Source organism: Canis lupus, chromosome 28 (genome assembly GCF_011100685.1).
Source record: "Canis lupus familiaris isolate Mischka breed German Shepherd chromosome 28, alternate assembly UU_Cfam_GSD_1.0, whole genome shotgun sequence".
In the NCBI taxonomy this organism is placed as follows: domain Eukaryota; kingdom Metazoa; phylum Chordata; class Mammalia; order Carnivora; family Canidae; genus Canis; species Canis lupus.
In genome coordinates this window covers 41,140,190-41,163,275 of record NC_049249.1, presented here as the reverse complement: position 1 = coordinate 41,163,275, position 23,086 = coordinate 41,140,190, and the positions used below count along the sequence as shown (strand labels likewise).

The 23,086-nt window shown below is 55.6% G+C and overlaps 1 protein-coding gene across 1 annotated transcript in view; it reads left to right on the top strand.

Annotated features, from left to right (window-relative positions):
- The window catches only part of CFAP46 (cilia and flagella associated protein 46), a 95,843-nt gene that overhangs the window by 33,388 nt on the left and 39,369 nt on the right, over nucleotides 1-23,086 (top strand). Inside the window, 10 exon segments of the mRNA XM_038579185.1 lie at nucleotides 67-233; nucleotides 7,474-7,605; nucleotides 7,911-8,073; nucleotides 14,086-14,170; nucleotides 16,328-16,466; nucleotides 16,662-16,845; nucleotides 17,795-17,954; nucleotides 18,229-18,434; nucleotides 19,272-19,502; nucleotides 20,089-20,238. Coding sequence (XP_038435113.1) covers nucleotides 67-233; nucleotides 7,474-7,605; nucleotides 7,911-8,073; nucleotides 14,086-14,170; nucleotides 16,328-16,466; nucleotides 16,662-16,845; nucleotides 17,795-17,954; nucleotides 18,229-18,434; nucleotides 19,272-19,502; nucleotides 20,089-20,238 — 1,617 coding nt within the window.

The following is a 23,086-nucleotide window of genomic DNA, read 5'->3' as shown; positions in this document are numbered from 1 at the left end:
AGTGCAGGGCAAGGGCAGCCCGTGGGGCTCACGCGGCTGCACTAAGACCCCCCCCAACCCTGGAAGTTGGTGAAGATGGCTTCTGAGTGCACCTGGTCGGACCCCCTGGTGGAGCTGCAGACCCTGATGCGACTGACCCACTTTGCCCACGTGGCCCATGACTACGAGGTCACCATGCTGTGCTCACAGAAGGCCGTCCAGATGGGCATCCGGTACCTGCGGATGTGTAGCCCGTAAGTAGCACCTGACGCCCGGTGTCCATACGACGCGGACTGACTCCCCGCAGGTCGAGGGGCACACGGGCGGCAGCTGCGTGTGGACGGAGGGGCAGGCAGGCCGAGGTCATGTGCGCACCAGCCCCCCGCAGCCTCCCCGGGTCACCGAGCTGCCCGTGATGGGCAGAGGCCGGGGGGCGCCCGGAGCCACGTGTGCTGTGCCCGAGGCACCCAGAGCTTCGACTGAAGTAGCCATGAACGTGTCCGGTGAGTCTGGAAGTCCCTGGGAGGACTGTCAGCGACGGGAGCACCCCCGCGCCCGCTCGGGGCCATGGTGGCCAGGGCTCCAGGACCTGCTCCGGCCCCCGGCCCCACGCCCGGGAACGCCCGAGCCCAACCTCTCCCGTCTGTCGCTGCTGTGACTGCGTCCGAGGTGAAGACAGCTGTCCCGGACGTTCTTCTGGGGTTATTTACTGAAAATGGCAAAATCACCAACTGAAGAGTCTGAAGACGATCTTGGTGGCCGAACAGCCGGTCTGCTTGTCCGAGGGCAGATCGCAGGCGTGCCCGCCACCCTGTGTCCCCAGCCCTGGCCGCCCCTGCAGCAGCGCGCTTGGTGGTTGAGGGGTGCTCCGTCTCCTACTCTGAACCCCTGGGGATGGGATCCGTCCGCCGTATCTCAGCCGCAGCTCCACGGCCTGCATCAGACACATCCGATGTGTATTTGGGGGCCGGCGAATGGAGGCACCCGAGATGTCCTCCCACCGCTGACCGGCGCGTGGCCAGGGCCTCAGCTCAGGGGCTGGCGGGGGCACCGTGTGGCCGGGGGTTCTCGGGCTGCCTCACACCTTGGAGCAGCTCTCTGGTGGGCACGACGGCTCCCACGTTGATGGGAGAAACTGAGGCAAGTAGAGGTCGAGTCGCTGGCCTGAGGCCACCCCGCTCTGGGCAACAAGCCCACACCCCCAGAGACCACTGGAGGCTGCCTCTCGGACGTGACTGGGGCCCCCGCTCTGTCGGCAGGAGCGTGCTGGAAACTGCCGGAGACGTCAGCCGTGGCCCCTGTGAGTGCGCGTCCCTGAGACGGGAGCCCCGGGCGGGGGCACAGGCGGCAGGAGAGGCCCCTCCACAGAGGGGCTCTGAGGACGCGGCCCGAGGAACGACGTCCGTTCCTGCAAAGTACTGGGAAACCATCCGAACTGAACAGGGGTCCCCCGTGTTTGGTTACTTTACATAACTTCCCGGGAATCAGCCATCACGGTGGCCGCTCGGGCTCTGAGAGCACCAGCTGCCCTCCCGCCTCAGACGGGGCGCAGGAAGCTCGCCCTGGGGGCGGAGGGGGTGGACACGGGGCCGTAAAGTCCTGCTGGGGGGCTGTGGTCCCGGCTCAACACGGTGGGTGGCGGGCAGGTGAGGTGTGGCCCTGCAGGGCAAGTCGGGGCGGGCGCCCAGGACGCTGGGCTGCATGACCCGTCAGGACAGGGCAGCGCCCGAGGGAGCCCGGGGCTCAGGGCAGCACCCAGGAGGCCCAGGCGTCGCTGAAGCAGAGGCAGAGATTTCCAGAACGCCCCCGTCGTGGACGCGTGTTGGGATGAGGTGGAGCTGCGGAGCTTGCCCCACGGAGGGGAGGAGAGGTCAGCGGGCGGAGCGTGAGGCCGCTGGAAGGCGGCAGGAGCCCGCAAGTCTGTGAGCACACGGTCGGCTAAGCCCCCGAGGAGCTGAGCATGTGGCACCTGTGCCCGCCAGCCTCGCCCCAGGTGCCCGGGCCCCCCGAGGTGAGGCGGGAGCCGTGGGACGTCAGGAAGGCTCTCTGGGGAAGCAGAGCCAGCCGCCACGGGGCCTGTCATTTCTCACCACAGCACCGGGGGCCTTGCTGTCGGGAGGGACCCTTCCTCCAAACAGCGTGCACTGGTGGTGGTGGTGGTATATTTGACGGCGCTTGGAGGCCAGACATTATTTTTTCTCAACAATCTGTAATAAGAGTTACTTTGCTTCCAAAAGGAAAATCTCCTACTTTTCGACTTCCCACCCCAGGCTTACCATGCAGTGGGTGGGCACCGAGGGGTGGTCCCGGGCCACCCAGCCCGAGGGCTGCGAGGAGACTGCTGCTGCTGGCCTTGGCCCACGCAGACAGCCATGCACCGAGGTGGGACGTGCACCTGGCCACCTGCCGGGACATTTGGCCCCAGGTAGGCATCGGGGGTCCCTCGCCCGACCCCGGCTGCCCACCAACCAGCGTGAAGCTATGCCCGTCAGCAGATGGGCCGAAGCCACGTATGAAGAGCTCCCCAGCAGCACCTCAGCCACACTCTTAAGTAGGGAAATCAGTCTGCGGCGCAGATTGCACAGCAATCGGAGGAGAACGTTAAGAGAAACCTCTCAAACATACGAAAAATGCAGCATTGAAGAAGCACAGCACTGCGTTGTTGTGGAAAATGAATAACGAAGGACGGAGGATCTCCTGAGCAGAAATTCAGTGCAGATGAAGTGTGGGGAAGTCTCGCAGGAAGTCGATGAAAAGGACAGATGTACAGAAAACGGGACAGAAGCCAGAAGACACGCGGGACGTCTAACTTTCAGACTCCAGAAGGAGCAGGGAATGGTCTTGAGAGCGAAGTCTGAGTGAGGGGTGACGCAGAGGAAGCCCGTCCCGTGAGCAGCCCCGCCACCACGGAGCCGCAGAGAGAGCGAGGAGACCCTCGGGTGCAGGCCACCCCACAGAGTCCCCACAGAGGGACCTGCGAGGCCGCAGGAGACAGAAATTCAAGTCGTCTGAACCCATCCCTGGAAGGTAGAGGAAGAATGGAGCTTCCTAAGTGGAAATTCTAGCTCACCCACACTTATTGTCAAATCTATGGGTACGGAGAGCCATTTTTAGATGGACACAGACCTAGAACATATATGTCCCACACACCTGTTTTTAGAAAGCTCGTTGAAGGATATGCTCCAGAAAAACAAGGGAATAAACCAAAAAAAGAGAAGAATGTGGGATGTTGGAAATAATAGATCCAACCCAGAAAGTTGTCAAGCTGTGCTGCTCGCTGCGAGAGCCACCGTGTAAACTGGGGCAGGATGGAGGATGCCCTGGGGAGTGAGGGCAGGGAAGCCAGAGGACCCCGGGTGTTGTGAGGAAGGAAAATAACACAGTGGACAAAAAGCCAACCGGAAGCTCCAGGAGACCCCGGAGTAATACGCAGCTGGACTTCCCGGTGAAAGCCACTTGCGTTATCACGGTGTTTGCTGACATTTTAGTTTAGGATCAACATTTTGTGACTATTTAACAGAAGATCAGTGTTACCGACTTTGACGGTGCCACAGTGAAAGCACAGACGACACACTTCGGGGGGGAGGGGTGTTGCCGTGATAACGTCCTCGCCCAAGGAGGTGACCCATGGTGTCACCCGCTGCGGGTCCACCAGATTGGAAGCTAGTGTGATGTTCTTTTTTCTTTTTTAAGATTTATTTTATTTATTTATTTATTTATTTATTTATTTATTTATTTATTTATTTATTTATTTATGATAGACATAGAGAGAGAGACACAGGAGGAGGGAGAAGCAGGCTCCATGCCGGGAGCCTGACGCAGGACTCGATCCCAGGTCTCCAGGATGGCGCTCTGGGCCAAAGGCAGGCGCTAAACCGCTGAGCCACCCAGGGATCCCTAGTGTGATGTTCTGAGGCACATGCCGCCATCAGCTGTGCCACAGGCTGGGAAGAGGGCAAAGGAGGGTCTGAGTGATTAAGCTCCGTGGGTCGCTGTGAGAGCTCCGTAGGTAAGGTGTGAGGTGGTCCGATGGGAAGTCAAGTTCGACGCCAGGGCTCTAGAGGCAAGCGCGTGCCTCTTGGAGGACAGCTGTGGATTTAGGGGTCACTTCCTCGGGGGAACAGCGTGGGGGTGGGTAGGAGGTAGTTACTCCTAACCATGTGCAGGTTCCGTTGCGATAAAAATCCAACACCGCAAAGACATTGTCCTACAAGGGGTCGGTCCGTGAGCACCGCTGCGTTAGTCCTGTCGTTGGGCTGAGGCTGACTCTGTTGCTGGTTGAGGGCTGGTCAGGAGGGCGCGGCCAGGGAATGCAGCACAGGTGCCCTGGCTTTGCCATTCTTCGTCAGAGTCTCTTAAATTTACTTTCACTTTAAAATGACAAATCTTGGGATCCCTGGGTGGCGCAGCAGTTTAGCGCCTGCCTTTGGCCCAGGGCACGATCCTGGAGACCCAGGATCGAATCCCACGTCGGGCTCCCGGTGCATGGAGCCTGCTTCTCCCTCTGCCTGTGTCTCTGCCTCTCTCTCTCTCTCTCTCTGTGTATGACTATCATAAATAAATAAAAATTTTTAAAAAATAAAAATAAAATGACGAATCTTATAAAAATACAAATATTTTTACATTTACATTTTATATTACATACAGTAACAGGGAAATAGAGGTACTGTAAAAATTTAATTTCCACTTTGACTTTTGGACTCATTTGTAGAACATCACCGTCCTCTGGTGGTAACCAGCGTCACTGCACCCCGTGGGTTGCCGTCTCGCCCGGGTTTGACTGTGGCTCTGACGGTTCATCCCCCACCCTCGGGTGCTAGCTGTGTCCAGGCATGCTGCTCAGTGCTCGGCGGCGGGAGAGACCGACACGAGTGGTCCTTGGTTCTGTAAGCGACGCCACACTTTGCGGTGATCTTGCCGGTCGCTCAGAGCACTGGACCCTGTGCCTGGTCAAGCAGGATACGTAATCACACTCAGCCACATGGCATGCACCGCAGATGATTCTTTTTTTAAAAAAACTATACACATTTCAAATTTTTGTGCTAATTTTTCCATTTTGCAGGTTATATGTAAGAACTCTAGTACGGAATTGGTCACAGAGCAAGTTTATAATAGCACTTCACATTCAATAGTAGAAATAAATTTTAGTTCTTGGTGAAAAATAGGACAGTTGCTAATCAATTAGTATTTTTCACCTCTGAGTATTTAATTACCAGAATAACTTTCATGTTTACAGTATCAACGTAAAGGAATATACGTTAATAAGAAATTTCATGTGGGTCCCTAAAACAGCACAAAGTAGATTGAAAGGAAGTAGTCTAAGAGCATCTGGGACATTTCTACTTGGTTCACCATTATTATTTTATTATTTAACATAATCATCAGTGTTGGGTCTTTATATAAATTCGAATGTCCCCCTTTCTACCATTTCTGCCCATGATACAGTAATGGATATTACACTCTTGTCCTGTGGGAAAAAAACTGTAAAGATTAACAAAACACATGAAACAATCATTTTCAGGCGTTGGACAACAGACGGTCCAGAGCAGAAATTTTTGCAAGAAGGGGTCTTCAAAGGTGGGCTTCACATTTCACTCTTACCTTCTGCCGTGTGGGGTTGGAGGGCTGTTCAAACACCAGATGGAAGACATCCTGGGATAAAACAGGGTCCCATGCTGGGGGCTGCTGAGGCAGCTGGCATTTACAGGATATGACGTGGTGAGAGGGGGGGTTTCTGGACAGAGCATGTGTGCTCACAGGCACGGAGGTGTGGTCTCTAAGCTGAAGACAGATGGTGGAACCTAGAGTTGGCCAACGAGAGTCAGGGACGCGTCACTGAACTTGCCAGGCGCTCTGGAAGACCTCACGTTGGGGATAGGGCGGTAAGGCCTCCTGTAGACTCACCCTAAGAAGCCTCATTCGAATCTTGATAGAACAAGCTGAGCCACCAGTAAATTAACTGCCCGTCAGAAGGAAACCCAACCTTCCTCTAAAGGAAGACGTCAGCCACACTCTCGACAATAGAGCCCTTACAGTGTCCAGCATGAAATAAAAAACCACTAGACACGTGGAAACACAAGGAGATGTGCTCCCCTCCCAGGAGAAGACACAGTCATTAGGACAGAAACAGTCGGGCGCCTGGGTGGGTCAGAGGGTTAAGCGGCTGCTTTCAGGCTCAGGTTGGGATCCTGTGGCCTGAGGCTCGAGTCCCGTGTCGGGCTCCCTGCTCAGTGGAGTCTGCTGCTCCCTCTCCCTCTGCCTGCCGCTCCCCCTGTGTGTGTGCTATTGCTCCCTCTTGTGAAATGAGATCTTTTTTAAAAGAAGAAAAATCTGTCCATCTAAAATTGTACGTCCAAGAATAGCCTTCAGAAAATGAAGGCAAAATCAAGATGTTTTAAGGTAAACTAAAGGTAAGATCGTCCATTCCTAGAAGAGATGTCAAAAGAAATTCTTCAGGCTAAAGGAAGATGATACAGCTGATGGAAACCTGGCCCAAGCAGCCGTCGAGAGCGCCCAGAGTGGCGAATCTGTGGGTAAACACAAGGGCTTTCCCCCTCAGTTCTTAAATGCTTTAAAAGATATTTGCCTGTTTGAAACAAAAGTACGCTGAATTGTGGGATTGTTAATATAGAAGTAAAATGCACGGCCGCAGGAACACGGGTGACAGGAAGGAGGTGCGTAGGAGTATATTGTTCAGTGTTCTTACATCGCCTTAACCCAAGCTAGACCGTAACTAGTTAAGGACGCATGTTGTAATCTCTAGGGCAAGTCCTAAAAAAATAATAAAAAAGTATAACTAAAAATCCAATAGAGGTGATGAAATACAATGCTAAAAAATAGTGGATTAACTCAAAAGGGGGGAGGAAAGAAACAACATAGAGATTGAAAGGCAAGCAAGGCAAAGGGAGGGGTCGACCCCAACCACATCCAGCTGTCTAGGTAAATATGCGGGGTGTGTTGCACTGAATACAGTGAGTAAGAGCCGACGAGAAGCTGTTTGCAAGAGACTCTCTTCAAAAACGAAGACTCGAGTGGCCCGTGGAGGGAGTCTGCCCAGGTTCCCCCCGGGGGGAGTTTCGGGGATTTGCTCCCCTCTAGCGTCGGACGGGGGCGATGGGGCGTCGCGTGTGCACCAGCCACGGCGCGGCCACCATAGACATTTCGGGAGAAGGGCTCGCACATGACGTGGGTTTGCATCGAAACTGTAGGACTGAGCTCTCAGCACGCAGCGGGGCTCGGCCATCCTACGAGGCGGGAGCCAACGGGGGCTTCTGGTGCTCGGCTGTAGCTGCCGCGCGACAAACCACAAACGAGTCCTGTAAAACCCCAGTTCACGATTGTGTGTCGTGGTTCTGGGGGCCGACCGGATTCAGCCAGTTAGTCGTGGTTTGGGGACCTTCCTGAGGTTTCCGCGGACACCCCCAGGGCTCCCACCCCCTCCTGCCTGTGTCCCCGGAGAGCCGTCCTGCATGTGCGGCCCTTCTCTGTCTCCAGGGCCGAGACGGCGCCGGTGGCGGAGATGCTGAGCACCACAGCCTGCGTCCAGGGCAGGAGCATCATGGAGAACCTGAAGGGGAGAAAGCAGCTGCGCCTGGCGGCCGCGAGGGCCTTCATAGAGGCCGCCAGGTACGCCGCACCGTGCCGAGTGGCCAGGGGTTTGGGGTGCACGCCGCGTAGGGGAGATGAACGGCACCTGCAGTACCACGGCATGAAGGGCCCGGCGCTTGGTGGGGACTGTCAGTAAGGCTGGCCCTTCCTTGGTGACCCTTTGTGGTGACACCTACCCCACCCCCTGGACATGAGTCATCAGAGGGAGGGGGCACGTGCATCGTGGGGTGCCCTGTGGCACCCAGCCCCACCTCCTCCCTGTAAATCCAGGAGCCTCCCATGCACCGTGTCTGCGCCGCTCCCAGCCAGGGATTCCCTTTCAGGTTCGGGGGCATTGCGGGGAGCAGCGCCCTGGTGATGCTGGCCGCGAGGCACTACTGGAACACCTGGCTTCCGTTCCTGTCCTCCGCTGTCAACAGAAGGAAGACCAAGAACGTCATACAGAAGATCATTAGCATCATCAACAAGACCGAAAGGAAAAAGCAGGTGTGCCGCGTGGGGCCGCGGTGGGGTGGGCTCCCTCCAGAAGGGGCAGGGGACATCCCAAGGGAGACAGACCTCGGGGAGCTGTCGAAACCGGAAACACGAAGGCCCGCAGAGTGGGGGGCTCGGAGGACGGCGACCTCTCCCAAATCCCAGCTGGGCGAAATGTCACCCCACCCTCTGTGCCCTCCGGAGGACGCTGGCCCACACCAGAAAGCTCCAGCAGGAGAGAGGAAGGGGACAGAGGAGGGGGGGACAGAAGGGTAGATTCAGATGGCAGAAGTCAAGGTGTGACCACCCCACGCCCACCCCATCACCAGCGCGTGAGGTCTTGGTAGAGGGACTGCCCCCGACTGGCTCCCCGTGTCTGGCTGGCCCCTGAGCGGGCACCGCTGGGCCCAGAGCCAGCGCGAGAGGGTCCGTGGAGGTGCGTGAGGCGGCCCTCCCGCCTGCTGACCACGTGTGTCCCGAGCACATCCTGCGCATTCCCAGCCCCAGCCCTTGGCCCCCGCAGGCCTTCCGGCACCTTTCCCATCTGCCCGGGAAGGCCAGCCTCATGCCTATGAACCCGCGGTGTTCAGCAGGGCCCCGAGGAGGGCAAGGTCTGCAGGTCAAAGGCGTTGGCAGACCAAGGTCTGTGGGCAGACAGTAGGGCAGAGCCTGTGGACGGAGCCGGTTGGGCCCTCGGCCCAGCGCCCCGCGGAGCCTCAGAGGCCAGCAGCCAGACGAGCTGTGGGAGGCGTGGCGGGGAGGGGGACGAGGATGAGGACGGGCACCACAGGGGAGCTACCCGCTGCGCTGACTCCAGCGCTGGGCTCGTGGCAGGAGGGCCCACAGCGGTGTGTGAACGTGTGACCTTCCCAAGGCCGTCCCCGGCCGGGGAGACTGCCGTCCAAGGCACAGCAAGAAGAAAATGGAAAATCGTAGTCTCACATAAGCAATTGGTCGATGCTTCCTTTTTTTTTTTTTTTTTTTTTTTTTTTTTTTTAATGGGGACATGACCCTTTTTTTTTTTTTTAATTTTTATTTACTTATGATAGTCACAGAGAGAGAGAGAGAGGCAGAGACACAGGCAGAGGGAGAAGCAGGCTCCATACACCAGGAGCCCGATGTGGGATTCGATCCCGGGTCTCCAGGATCACGCCCTGAGCCAAAGGCAGGCGCCAAACCGCTGCGCCACCCAGGGATCCCTGGTCGATGCTTCCTATCCCCTTACTGGGGTGTTGAGGAGCTCCAGCGGTCTGAGCGGGTGCGCAGCGCTGCCCATGGGCCGCATCTCACCTGTCTGCTGTTTGTGTAAATAAAGTTTCATCGGGACACGATCGTGCTGTTCGTTTACGTATTGTCTGTGGCTTGGCTACCACAGCAGAGGGGAGTAGTGGTGACGGCGGCCGGGTGACCCGCGACGCCAGAAGTACTTAGTACCTGGCACTTTACGGGAAAGGTTTGCCAAGCCCAGGCGTGAACTTAGCCTCAAGTTCAGTTCTTGCCAATGTGCTTTTTAAAATTATGGTAAAATACACGTAACATAATATTTACTGTTTTAACTGATCGAAAGTATACAATTCAGTGTGGCCTTCACCAGTGTCCATACCTGAAGCCTTTTCATCATCCCCGATAGAAACCCTGTCCCCATAAGACAACAGCTCCACTTCCTGTGTCTGTGAATGGGGGGCCCTAGGTTCCTCATATCAGTGGAATCATAAGGGCCCTGTCCTTCTGCGTCTGGCTGATTTCACTCGGCGTAGTGTCCTCAAGCTTCGTCCGTGTCGTAGCAGGCGTCAGCATTTCCTTTTTATGGCTGCGTAGTATTCCACTGTAGGGATGGACCACAGTTGGCTTATCCATCCATCCATCGATGGACGTGATTTCGCTGCTGTGAACGTGGGTGTACAGGTATCTCCGTGTCCCCGCTCTCAGTTCTTTTGGTCGTGTACCTAGGAGTGGAGTTGCTGGGTTATATGGTACTTGTGTGTTTAACCTTTGGGGGAAATGCAAAAGTATTTACCACAGAAGTTGCTCCATTGTACATTCCCACCAGACCTTCTGATTTCTGCACCTCCTTGTCAGCACTTGTTAGTTCCCATGTTAAAAAAAAATCATGCCCATCCCAATAGAGAGGTACAAAGCGGTACCTCATTGTGGTGGGTTTTTTTTTTTTTTTAAGATTTTATTTATTTATTTGAGAGAGAGAATGCATGTGTGCACCCAGAAGTGGGAGGAGGGTCAGAGGGCGAGGGAGAAGCAGACTCTGGGCTGAGCAGGGAGCCCGACGTGGGGCCCAGTCCAGGACCTGGGATCATGACCTGGGCCGAAGGCAGACGCTTCACGGACTGAGCCGCCCAGGAGCTCCCACGCCTCACCATGGTTTTGATTCGCATTTTCTGATGACTAATGATATTGAGCTTTACATTTGCCGATTAGCTATCCACAGATTTTCTTTGGGAAACATCTCTTATGTGAGCGACCCCTAACTCTGGGAAATGAACAAGGGGTAGGGGAAGGGGAGGTGGGCAGGGGCCAGGGGGACTGGGTGATGGGCACTGAGGGGGGCACTTGGCGGGATGAGCACTGGGTGTTATTTTATATGTTGGCAAATTGAACACCGATAAAAAAAGTTTTTTTTAAAAAGAAACATCTGTTCAAGTTCCTTGCCCATCTTTGAACTGGTTTGTTTTTTGTTGTTGAGTTGTAAGAGTTCTCTGTGTATCCTGGATATTAATCCCTTATCAGGCAAAAGACTTGGAGATTTTTTTCTCCATTTGTTTCACTGCCTCTTCACTCCCTTGGTGGAATCTTTTGATGCACAGAAGTTCTTAATTCTGATGAAATTCAACTATGTTTTTCTTTTTGCCTGTGTTTTTGGTGTCACGTCCATAGAGTCATCACCAAATCCAATGTCATGAAGAATTTTTCCAGTGATTTCTTCTAAGAGTGGTACAGCTTTAGCTCTTAGGTTTAGGGTTGTTTTCCCTCACTTTGAGTTAATTTCAGTATATGGTGTAAGATGGGGGGAAAGTTTTATTCCTTTGCATGTAAAAATCCAGTTTCCCCCGCACCAGTTGTTGAAAAGACTGTTCTTGCCCCGTTGAATGATCTTGGCATCCTGGCCAAAGACCATTTCACCATGTATGTGAGAGGTTGTTTCTGGGCTCTGTCTTCTATTCCTCTGGTCTGTGTGTCTGTCTTTATGCCAGGACCGCACTGATCGGATTACTACAGCTTTGTAGTAAACTTTGAAATCAGGAACTACGAGCCTTACAACTTTATTAATCCTTTTTGAGATGGGTTTTGGCCACTTGGGGCCTCCTTGCAATTCCACATGAATTTGAGGATTGACTTTCCTATGTCTCCGGAAAAAAAAAGGTGGAATTTCGAGAGGGATTGTGTTGACTCCGTAGATATCTTTGGGTGGTACGGACAGTTTAACATTTTGAAGACTTTCCGTGAACATGGATGTTTCTCCATTCATGTAGATCTTCCTTAATTTCTTTCAGCGATGTTTCCATAGTTTGCAGCAGATCTGTCTCTCATCTCTTTGGAAGGATTTAGTTCTTTTTTTTTTTTTTTTTTTTTTTGGATTTAGTTCTTTTAAGAGCTAATATAAATGAAACCGCTTTCTGTGTTAGCTCTGGCTGCCGTCACAAAATGCTGGGTGACTGGGTGGCTTAGACAACAGAAATTTGTTTCACGTTCTTCTGGAGTCTGGAAGTCGAAGGCCAGGGAAGCAGCGTGGTCAGGTTCTGATACAGGCCTTCTTCCTGCCTTGCATACATCTGCCTTCTTGCTCCGTCCTCCTCTGGGGCAGTGTGGCGACAGAGCAAGATATCTGCTGTCTCCTCGTCTTAGGAGGACACTAATCCCATCATGCGGACCCTCCCTCCCCTCATGACCTCATCTAATCCTAATTACCCCCAAAGACCTCATCTCCAAATATCAGCACACTGGGGACGAGGGTCGAGGGGGCGGGTGCACAACTAAGTCCACAGCACTTTCTAGTTTCCTTTCTGGATTGTTCATTGCTGCTACGTAGAAAAACAACCGATTGTTGTATTGTTGTGTCCTGCAACTTTGCGAAATTCATTTATTAGTCCCAATTTTGTCTTGGGGATTCTTTGGGATCTTCTGTATATAGGATCATGTCCTCTGCGAATGGAGACAGTTCTACCTCTTCTTTCCAATTTGGATAACGTGTATTCTTTTTCTTGTCTATTACTCTGGCTGGAATTTCCAGTAAAATTTTGAACAGCAGCAGTGAAAGCAGGCATCCTCATCTTGTTCCTGATAGCAGGGGCGAGCGTCAGTCTCTCACCACTGAGCACAGTGTCAGCTGTGGATCTTTCATAAATACCCTTTATGTGTTGAAGAATGTTCCCATTATTCTTAGTTTTCTAGGATCTTACTATGAAAAGTTGTTGGATTTTGTCAAATGCCTTTTCTCCATCAGTTGAGATGATCATGAAGTTTCTCTGCCATTTTATGAATGTGATGGGTTACATTGATTGATCTTCTGTGCAACCACCCTTGTATTCCTGGGATAAACCCCATGTGGTCATGGTGAATAATGTTTTTACCGTGCAGCTGGATTTGATTTGCTAAATCTTGTTGAGGATTTTTGCCTCATCTATATCCATTATGAGTATTTTTCTGTGATTTTCCTTGTGATGCCTTCGTCTGGATTTGCTATTAAGGTAATGCTGGTGTCAGAATCAGTGTGGAAGTATTTCTTCCCCTTCAGTATTTTGAAGACTTGAGGAGGATTAGTGTCAATTGTTTAGATGTTTAGTAGAATCTACCCATGAGCCACTGAGTCCAGGACTTTTCTGTGTTGGGAGCTGATTATTGATTCCGTCTCTGCTTGTGCACGTTTGTTGAGATTTTTCCATTTCTTGGTGAGTCAGCTTAGGCAGCGTGTATGTTTCAAGGTATTTTTCCATTTCTTCTGGTCTTCTAATCTGTTGGTGGTGTACGCTAGCCCCCAGGGTTCTCCTAGAATCCTGTTTATCTCTCCAGGATTGGTGGCAAGGTTCCCACTTGCACTTCTGATTCTAGTTATTTGTGTCTACTTTTTTTTCCTTTTTGTTAGTCTTGCTAAAATTTTGTCAGTTGTCTTGATCTTTTCATTGACTTTCTCAATGATTTTTCCAATCTGTTTTATTTATCTGTGCTCTGGTCTGTTGGCTTTGAGTTTGGTTGCTCTTTTCTAATTCCTTAAGTTGTGAAGTTAGGTTGTTGATTTGAGATCTTTCTTCTATCGATGTAGGCATTTGCAGCTATAAACTCTGAGCACTGCTTTTGCTGTATCTTACAAGTTTTTCCTTATGTATTTATTTAGAGAGAACTTGCACAAGTGGGGAGTGGGGCAGAGAGAGAGAATCTCAAGCAGACGCCCCGCTGAGCAGGAAGCCCAAGGCAGGGCTCCATCCCAGGACCCCGAGATCATGACCTGAGCCTAAATCAACAGTCAGATGCTTAACCAGCTGCATCACCCAGGCACCCCCTTACAAGTATTTTCTAATGTGCTTTTGATCCCATTGATTTCAAGCTCTAAAACGGATTTGGGTGCTTCCTGTCATTAAAAAAGCTGCAGGCTATGCTGGGGGTAGTCCCTATGTGTGTGTCCTCCTGTGCTCCAGGGAGCCTTTTCTCATGGGCAAAACTTGACTTCACTTTTTATGACTTAGTATTTCAGAAATTTATTTATTTTTTTAAAAAAATTGTTAAAGACTTTATTCATAGAGACACACAGAGAGAGAGAGAGAGAGGCAGAGACACAGGCAGAGGGAGAAGCAGGCTCCATGCAGGGAGCCTGACGTGGGACTCGATCCTGGGTCTCCAGGATCACGCCCTGGGCTGCAGGCAGTGTTAAACCGCTGCCCCACTGGGGCTGCCCAGTATTTCAGAAATTTAGCTGCAGTTTCTGTTATTAGACACTGAGCCAAATAAACACCAAAATGGCGAAAGAATAAATTGCAACTTTCAAATCTATGTATTGTTTCTTTGTTTTTATATCAGAGAGAAGGCAAAGCACTGCTCCTGCACCAGTGGCCTACAGCGGACTTCCACAGTGGAGGGTCGACAGAAGGTCATTTTCTCCCAGGTTTGTAGACACAAGACAGACACAGCCAGAGGCACAAGGAAAGGGAAGTGCTCAGTGCTGTGAATTCCTGTGCGAAGGCTGCTTAACTGGGACGGTGACCACAGGGAGTGTCTGCTCGGCACTTGGCACTTCATGGGTAATGAGCCCTGAGCGCTTCTCGTGAACAACTTCATGGAATCCCCGTTGTGTGCACAGGGACACCAAAGCCTAGAGGCCCCCTGTCCAGGGCCCCCTGGGGTCAGAGCAGGAGCTCTCAACCTAGTGGCCGCTGTGAAACCCGGCCCCTGGCTTACTCAGGCACATAGACCATATTCTTCTAACTTCCATAAAAAAAAATGTGGAGATGGACCCTTGCAAAACCAAATAAGACACAAACTGAACTTAGAACAGCAAAACTATATTTGAGAATTCATGTTTAATTCTGCTAAAAAATAATCATCCCTGTAAGAGTGTCAGTGTCTGTTGGAGAGTGTAAATGCCGGGGATTAGGATGGCAGTCCCCCCTCCCCGAGAACTTTAGGTCTATTTAGAGAGATAAACTTGATTTAAAATAATGAACAAAAGTATACCCATGTGTAATTAAACATTGAATCCTACACCCAAACAGTTGGCAGGAGTCCGCTGGCGCTGCAGAGCGTGCTGTGGCTGGCGGCCCACACAGGGGACACGTAGCCCCGTGCAGCCCACGCTGCCTGCTAGAATGCAGCACCCCTGGGACACTGTGCAGGTCAAGTGTGCGCTGAACTCCCTGCGCCAGAATAAACACGACAGAGGTTAAACAGTTGAGCAGTAGTAAGAATTCAAACTGTAGGGAAAAATGAGAAAGTAGAATTGAGCGTAGCAGGTGTTTTGTGGGAAGATTACCTCTTAAACTTTAAAGTGAGCAGAGAGTCACACCTACAAATACACAAAAACTTAAATAATGAGAACAATAGGAAATACAGAAAATTAAAAAGTAAACACTGGGACAATATTTTCACCAAATTTGGGAGCTAAATGAATAACTCCTGTGATATGTAGTCGTATTAGTCAGGGTGGGCTGTGCTGTGCTGCGGTAACGAAGTAGCCCCAGAGCCCAGGGGCTTAGCTCCACTAGCACTGGTCTCCCCCGCAAGGCCTCGTGGGCTCCCCTCCACCTCACGGCCTCCCCTGGAAGGACCTGTGGGGGAAGGGGTGCAGGAGGGGGGGTCCCAGCGCACAGACGACTGCTGGGCTCTTTGGCGGGCGGGGCCTGGGCCACAGCCCCCCGTGGGTGGACTGGAGAAGCAGGAGGTGGTCCAATGACAGGCCCATGACTGAGGATCAGGGATCAGTCCCCCTGAGCCAGGCAGGACTGAAATGCCCAACAGCAGCCCTATTGGCTGTTTCAGAGGTTGGCCAGCTTATCCGGTCGTGCGCCCGAATCCACCTGCTCCTGGGCGTGGACAGCAGGGACACCTGTAGATCCCAGCACCGGCCGTGCAGAGGCCACAGGGGGCCCACGGGTCCCACACAGCCTGTACTGGCGGAGTCCCCAGGCATGCTCTCCCCTCTGCTCCAACAATTCAAAACAGGGAAAGTTTTGAATGGCTACATGGTCAGAAATGTCAACTAGAGCCACCTGAGTGTCCTGTGCCCACGGCGGGGCCTCTGCTTACATGGACGGTGGGGCGCTGAAGCTCAGCGGTGGTCGCCGTCCCTCAGCAGGTGCTTCCACCTGCGGGGCCCAGCGAGCAGCCACAGCTGACGGTGCTGGTTACGGCTGTGGGGACTGATTCTGCTCCCCTCATGCTCACACTGCTTATTTTCAGAGCTACGGAAACGTGACAAAGGGCTCGGAGGACGCAGAGTTTGAGCAAGCTTAAGTGGGGGCGGGCGGCCCAGCAGGGGTGCGGGTGCGCTCAGGAAGCACCTGGTGGGGGTGAACCGCATCAGGGGAGGAAGACCAGGGGGGCAGCTGCAGGGACAGCAGCCCCTGAGGAGCCATGTCACGTGGCTCTGCTCCCCACGGAGCGCCGCGTGTCGGCCTGAGGGCAGTTGTCAGGCCCTGAGGTCGGGCCACAGTTTGGGGCTCTGAGTGTTGCTGAGTGAGCTCCCCGTGGCACCCGAGGGCCCTGCCAGCCTCGCTGCCCACGCACAGGCCCCTTCTCCGGCTCCTGAGCACCTCTCCCGCCACAGGGGCCGAGGACGATCTGACGCTCCGCGCGGCGCTCTACGGCCTGCTCTTCCACTGCCACGCGGACCACGGCGACTGGGAGGGAGGCCTCAAGGTGCTGGACGAGGCCGTGCACGTGCTGCCCCGGACGGCACACCGCCTGTGAGTGCTCCTCCCTCCTGGGGCCCCCTCGGCGCCCACCCCACATTCCCAACACGCGAGAATCCCAAGTAACTCAGGCTCCGTTCTGGTTTGTCTTTGTCAGAAGGAAAAGGGACTCCGACCCCTTAGTTTTAGATGCATCACACATATTTGTTTATCACTCAAGCGTTAATCTCTCTCTTTTCCTCTTTTTAGCTTGATTTTCAAACACATGGTAATCGTGAAGGCCAAACTTGGCCAGAATTTTACAATGGAAATACAGAAATTCAAAGACGAAAGTGAAGATTATTTGGCACACATGTGGCACCGGCTGGCCTTGAACTCAAAGAGCGTCCACGGGGAGCTGGTCTGCTACCACAACGCGATCCAGGCCTTACAGGTGTGCCTGCGGCTGTGACTGGAGCTGCTCGGTATAGACGTGGCCCCTGGAGGGAGGCTGAGCCCCCGGGCGGCTGCTGTGCGGGAGCCTCAGAGGAGGAGGTGCAGCCGCGCGAGGTGATGGGCCCTTCTGACGAGTCAAGGGCAATGGACCGACGACCCGTGTCTTCTCTGACACCTTCCCAGCGTGGAGGGCCGAGGTCCTCGTGTGGGTGGGGCGCCCGTGTTGCTGCAGGGGAGATGGTTGTGGGGGGCAGCGGGTGAAGCCTACCCAAGGAGGGGACGCCCGAGGCCAGACTGGGCTGAGGAGGGAGCAGCACTCTGCAGCCTTCGGAGATTCGGGGGTCTTGGGGCGCTCCCCACCCCAACAAGAGCTGTGACGTGGGAGTGGATTCGGGGGGTGCCTCGGTGTAGGGCCCAGCAGGTGGAAGGCGGAGGCGCCATCGGCAGGGCTGGCTCTGCTCTCTGAGGGTCAGGGATTCGTGACCTCGTTTGAGCATGGGCCAGGGCCTTGGGCTGGACGCTGGGGCTGCCTGCTGCTCGGAGCAGCACCTTCCCTGACCCCTGGAGCTCTGGTTAACCACAGAACCATCCAGAGAAAGCCTCACCTGCACATCCGAACGATTGCCCGAGGAATCAAAGCTGCGCAGAGCAAAGACGGCCTGACTCAGGAGGGGGCAGGTGGGGAGCGGGGCTGGCGGGGCTGGCGGGCACCCGCGGACGGAGTGGAGGGCCCCGGGAGACTGCCAGGCTGTGTTCTGAGGACAACGGAAAGCTTCCAACCAGTGTGGCCGTCAGATAAGTCAGGCCAGGGGGTCCCGCTGCAGTGGAGGCGGGGTCAGTGCACACACTTGCTTCCAGAGGATGTAGCAGCGACGCCCTCCATTTCAGTGTTTGGGACACCGAGTGGCAAGCACATGTCTCTTCTGTCCTTGTTTTTCATCCCAAAGAAGCCAGAGAGTGAGTGGCAAAAAGTCGAGTACATCATGGAATTCAGCGAGTGGCTTTATTACAAACAGTTTCCTATGGAAGATGTGACTTTCCACCTAAAGTGGGCGATTGACATCCTGCTGATGATGACATCTGCCAGGGACACGCCTGAGCCGGCAGGTGACGTGGGGTTGCTCTGGTTCACAGCCGGCGTTCAGTGTGTCCAGGGCTGTGCCCCCCTGGGGCGCCGGGGGAGCTCAGGTGGGGAAGCTCCGTCCCACGCGGGCCTGGGACGGATGTGTCCTCTCGGCCCCGCTGGCACCTGCAGCCAGGGGAGGAGCCCTGGGATGGCCGTCCCTCAGGTCAGCCTGGCCCCTGACGGTGGGCGCCCCTCCCAGAAGGGCCCAGGACCCCCAATCGGGTGCTCATGGCTGCGGGCACCCCTGTCTTGCAGAGGAGCACCTGCCCGCTCAGGCGGCCCCTGAGAGTCCAGGGCCCGAGGACACGGGGATGGCCCCCTTGGAGAGGCTTTGGAACGTGAGACAGCTGGAGGCGCTGGCCCGCGCCTACACCCTGCTGGCCCTGGTGGTGTCCCCGAGCGCTGCCGACTACGAGGACTACTGCCTCATGGCCTACACGTTTCTCAAGCGCATCTGGCAGGTGAGGCGTGAGGCTGCTCCACCCTGGGTCCCCGGGCCTTGGCAGGAATCCGTGCCTCCTCCTTGTACCCACAGGCCTCACCGGCTTGTGCAGCCCCTCGGAGGGGTGCCTTCCCCCACTGCAGTGGCCAGGGCCACCCTTCTCCGAAGCCCACCCACCACCCTTGTCCATCCACCCAGAAGTGCCCGGGGCAAGGGTGCCCAAGCCCCTGCATGTGGAGGGGATGGCCAGCCTATGCTTGCATCTGCCTGTCCCTCGCACCCTGGCACTCGGCTTCCAGAACCTTCTTCCGTGTGTCCCCCGTCCCCACCATCTCTTTACTCCCTTGGAGCTCTTGGAGCCTCTGGTCCTTGAGAACCTCCTGAGGGCAGCGCCCCTGACCCTCCCAGCAACGTGCTGGGGGACAGTGGGGCTGTCACCTGTCGGCAGCGGGAAGAATGGGAGGGACTGGGAGGCATCCCTGGGCTTCGGGATGCCCCGCCCACTCTCCCACCACCCACAAAACAGGGATTCTTTACACGTCTTCCAGGAGAACTGCTAAAAGTCGTATGTGCTCTTAATTAGAGACAGGAGCTCACGTCATGGAGCTGACAAGTGCTCCTTGGAGGGCAGCCCTGTGTGCCCGCTGGCCCAGCGTCCTGGAGGCCGAGTGTCCCACCACCGAGGGGCGCTGCAGCCACCTGTGCAGGGGGCGGGCTCACTGGTGTGGCCCCGGCGCCTGAGCGGACACGAGGTTCCCACTCGGAGCCTTAGGACCACAGATCCCAGATGGCGCAGGTGCAGGGGGGTGGGCGCAGCTGCTCTTAATGTGGCAAATCTGGATTTTACTTTTCACAGGTTTCTTTATTAACAGCAGGAAAAACAATTTCAGAAAGTAAAATTCTAGAAGCAGCACCTAGTTCACATTTGTTATTGCCTAAAAAAGAGAAGGAGAAGAAGAAGGAGAAAGAGAAGGAGAAAGAGAAGGAGAAGAAGGAGAAGGAGAAGAAGGAGAAGGAGAAAGAGGAGAAGAAGGAGAAGGAGAGAGATAAAGAGAAGGAGAAGGAGAAAGGCCGAGACCCCAAGCAGGTGCCGCGCACGACCGAGTGTGCAGACTGTGCCCGGGCGGCCCTGGCAGTGGGAGGGCAGGGCCGCGGGCTGGGGCCACGCAGCGAGTGGAGGCCCACACCCAGGCTGCAAGGCCTGGAGACCCTCTCTGTGCCTCAGTTTGTTCTTCCGTAAAGTGGAGGCAGCGACTTCACCCCCAGCCCGGGCTGGTAGGAGGGTGACCCGGGCCGTGTGCGTGCCCGGGCAGGTGTGTGCGCAGGAGGGCGGCTCTCGGGAGCCGCGGGGAGACAGTCCCGTGGGCGCGGCCCCCGGAGCAGGTGCCCACACTGGGCTGCGGCACCGAGTCCTCCGGGCGCTCGTGCACGCGGCACTGACCGGGCCCAGGTGTGCGGGTTCCGGGGAGACACTGGCTGCGCCCGCGGCCAGGAGCTTTGGCTTCGCGGCCTGCGAGTGACATCGGAGCGCGTTGCCCGTGGCCTCGAATGCGGCTGTGGTGTGGTCCGCCCGGGCCGGGACAGCGGGGCGCCCTCGGGGCAGGGGCGGGCGCGCCGTCACCCCCTCTGCTCAAGCTGTGCTGGGTGCTAAGCCCCGGGGTCCTGCTTTGCAGAACCAGACGGCACTTCCTGGCAAACAACCGGAAGACTTACCGGGGAGCATAGAAGAATGGGCGTCCTACTCCTGCCCCGAAGACGTGGTGTCTGTGTTTAAACAGGACAGAAGCGACTTGACCATGAACCCATCAAGCATCCAGAAGCCGGTGAGGTGATTGCACAGCGGCGTGGGCCGCCTGTGGTCCGAGCCCGTGTCCCTCCCGCTAGCCTTTCCGTCGCGAGGTCCACCCAGAAAGAGGGGGACAAAGCAAGGGGCCGGCTTAGACACTTATCGAGCAGGCCCAGGCCCCGGGCCCCTCCCAGGTGCCCCCAGACAACCACCAGTGTCCTCGGAAGCTCATGCAGGCCCCCCAACACCCTGGAACGCGGGGACCCCGTGCCTACTGTCGGGCTGGGGCGGTAGCAGGGCTGGGGGCTGCAGCAGCAGACAGCTCCTCCCTGCGCTGCGGAGGCCGGAGGCCACGGCTGGCACGCTGGGCCCAAGTCGGGGTGTCAGCGGGGCCACCTTCCCTCTGGGTCTCCCAGGAAGAGCTCCAGGGGTCCCCAGGCTGTGCACCCCCATCTCTGGTTCCCACCTCGGGGTCCCACCCCTCTCCACCTCCCCCTTACAGTGAGCCCTGTGATGACATTGGGGCCTCCGGGGAACCCACAAAGGTCTCTCCCTGTCTGGATCATAACATTCACTGCACTGGCGACGAGGCCCCTTGCCGTGTGGGGTTCCAGGGCTTTGACCCAGTGACTTCCGGGACCTTAATCACCCACTGCCTTCCGCCTGTCTTTTGGGTGTAAAAACGTGGAAATATTCATCGTAAAGCTTTCGCGTTTGGGTTCGTTCATCCAGTATGTTGTGGGACTCCTCCACGGTCGTGGGTCTCCGTCATCGGTGGCTTTCACTGCTGTGGAGCGGTCCCGCGGCCCATGACGAGACCACACTCTGTCCATTGGGCTCACGATGACGTTTGGGTCATGTGCTGTGAGCACCCGTGGCAGGGCTTGAGCGTCTTGGGGTACGTGTGTGGTCGCTGCATCGCCTGTGGCCAGGCCGCCCCACAAGTGGCCGTGCAGGTTCCATCCCCACCCGGGGCGGGCAGGAGCTCCCGCCACGCCCTTGCCAGCCCCCTGTGGCTCACCCTCCCGCATCGGCCACCCCGACGGGGCCTGGCAGCACGTCCCCGTGGCCTCGCTGGGCGCTCCCTGGGCACCGTGAGGCTGCGCCCCTTGCCGTGCCCACTGGCCACTTGCATGTCCTCTTCTGTGGCCTTTCCAGTCTGTTGCCCACATTTTATTAAGGTTTCTGTCTCTTTGTTGTTGATTTGAAGGAATTCTTTAGCCTGGAAGTGACGCTGACAGTTTATGAACGCCCGGTCTCCTTCCACTCTGTGCTTTGGCTCTTGAGGTCGTCTTGTGACTGTCCTAGTGTTAATGGGACAAAACTAGTGATCTTTTCCTGTGTCGCTGGTATTTTTTATGTCCTATTTAAAAAGGTGGTTTCCTTTTCCAAGGGTCATGAAGATGTTCTCTTACAGTATTTTCCCAAGTGTTAATGGTTGATGTGTCCGATCCAGACCCACGGCCCACGGAGACGGTGTTGTGGCCGTGGCGCGGGTGGAGGGTCGCCTCAGGTTCTAAGGTTTCTGACTGTTCCAACCCCGTGTATGGGGAAAGCGTTCGCCCGCCTTCTTCGCAGCGCCACGTCTGTCCTGAATCCAGTGTCCGCACCTCACTGTCGTGATTACTGGGCGTCGTGACCCTGCGTGTTTGCTGCCCGCGCACCCTCACCCTGTTCTCTGAGAAGTCATGGACTTCCCCTCACATTTCTCGTCCGTACAAGCGCCCTTGGCAGGATTTGGTAAAAAGTAACACGGACCCTGAGCCATTTGCGGCCCCCAGCCGGCCCCTCTGCCTGTGGGCACTGGCCTCCGTTCCCTGAGCCCGGGGCCCGTCCCACGGATGCTCTCCTCCACTGCTCACCTCTAGAACCGGTCCCGCTGACAGTGACCCAGGCGTGTGGCTTCTCCCCGCAGCGTCCAGCTCCCGCCCGTCGTCTGTGGGATCCACAGGCCCGACACCCACCCCCCAGGCGTGGTTGGCAGGGGCCCCGCAGGTTCAGGGCGGCGGCCCCAGGTCAGCAAGTGCCGAGCCCCTGGGCCACCCGCACCTGTGTGACGTGGCTGCGGATCGGCGGTTCCCGCGAGACCCTGGGGTTGGAGGACTCGCTAGGACGGCTCCCAGAACGCAGGGACACACCACTCTCCGGGTGGCCGGGCTGTTAGGGAGACACGCGAGCGGCCGGGTGAAGAGGTCCTGGGGGCGAGGCCTGGGTGGGGGTCAGGCGCAAGAGTCCTGTGCGCGTGGCCTCAGGTGCGCCCCCCGCGTGGACGTGTCCACCACCCCAGAAACTCCCCACAGCCCTTCACTTAGTGTCAGGGAGCGTCCGTGGCGCAGGCCCCACTGATGAAATCCTTGGCCGTGGGCGATCTGCCCACCTCCTGCCTCTCCCGTCCCCGGCATCGGGGTGGGACCGGACCCTCCAGGCCTCCGGTCACAGGGCTGGTCCCGAGCTGTCTGGGGGCTGCCACAGTCACCCCACGGGCGTGAACTCAGGTGTGCGTGGGAGGGGCTCGGGAGTAAGGAGATGGCAGGGGCTTCAGGAGCTCCGTGCCGGCAGCCAGGGACAAGGGCCAGAGATGCACGTCCTGCGGATGCACGCTGACCTTTTCATCAATTAGGAAGTATTCCCTCCCCCTCCCCATTTTTTTTTTTTTTTTTTTTTTGGAGGGACTTCTTGCTTTTACCGATACTTATTTCTTTTAGAAGTCTGGTATATGACAAGGCGATGTTGTGTTTATTTTGTCTTTAGTAACTAATATTTGAGAACATTTCAATATTAATGGAATGTAATCGAAGAAGTTCAGTTTTTTACATTGCAATATCAGAGTATTAATAGGAGATAATAAAAATAATTATGGTCAAAATTACTGTGCCAAAACATAA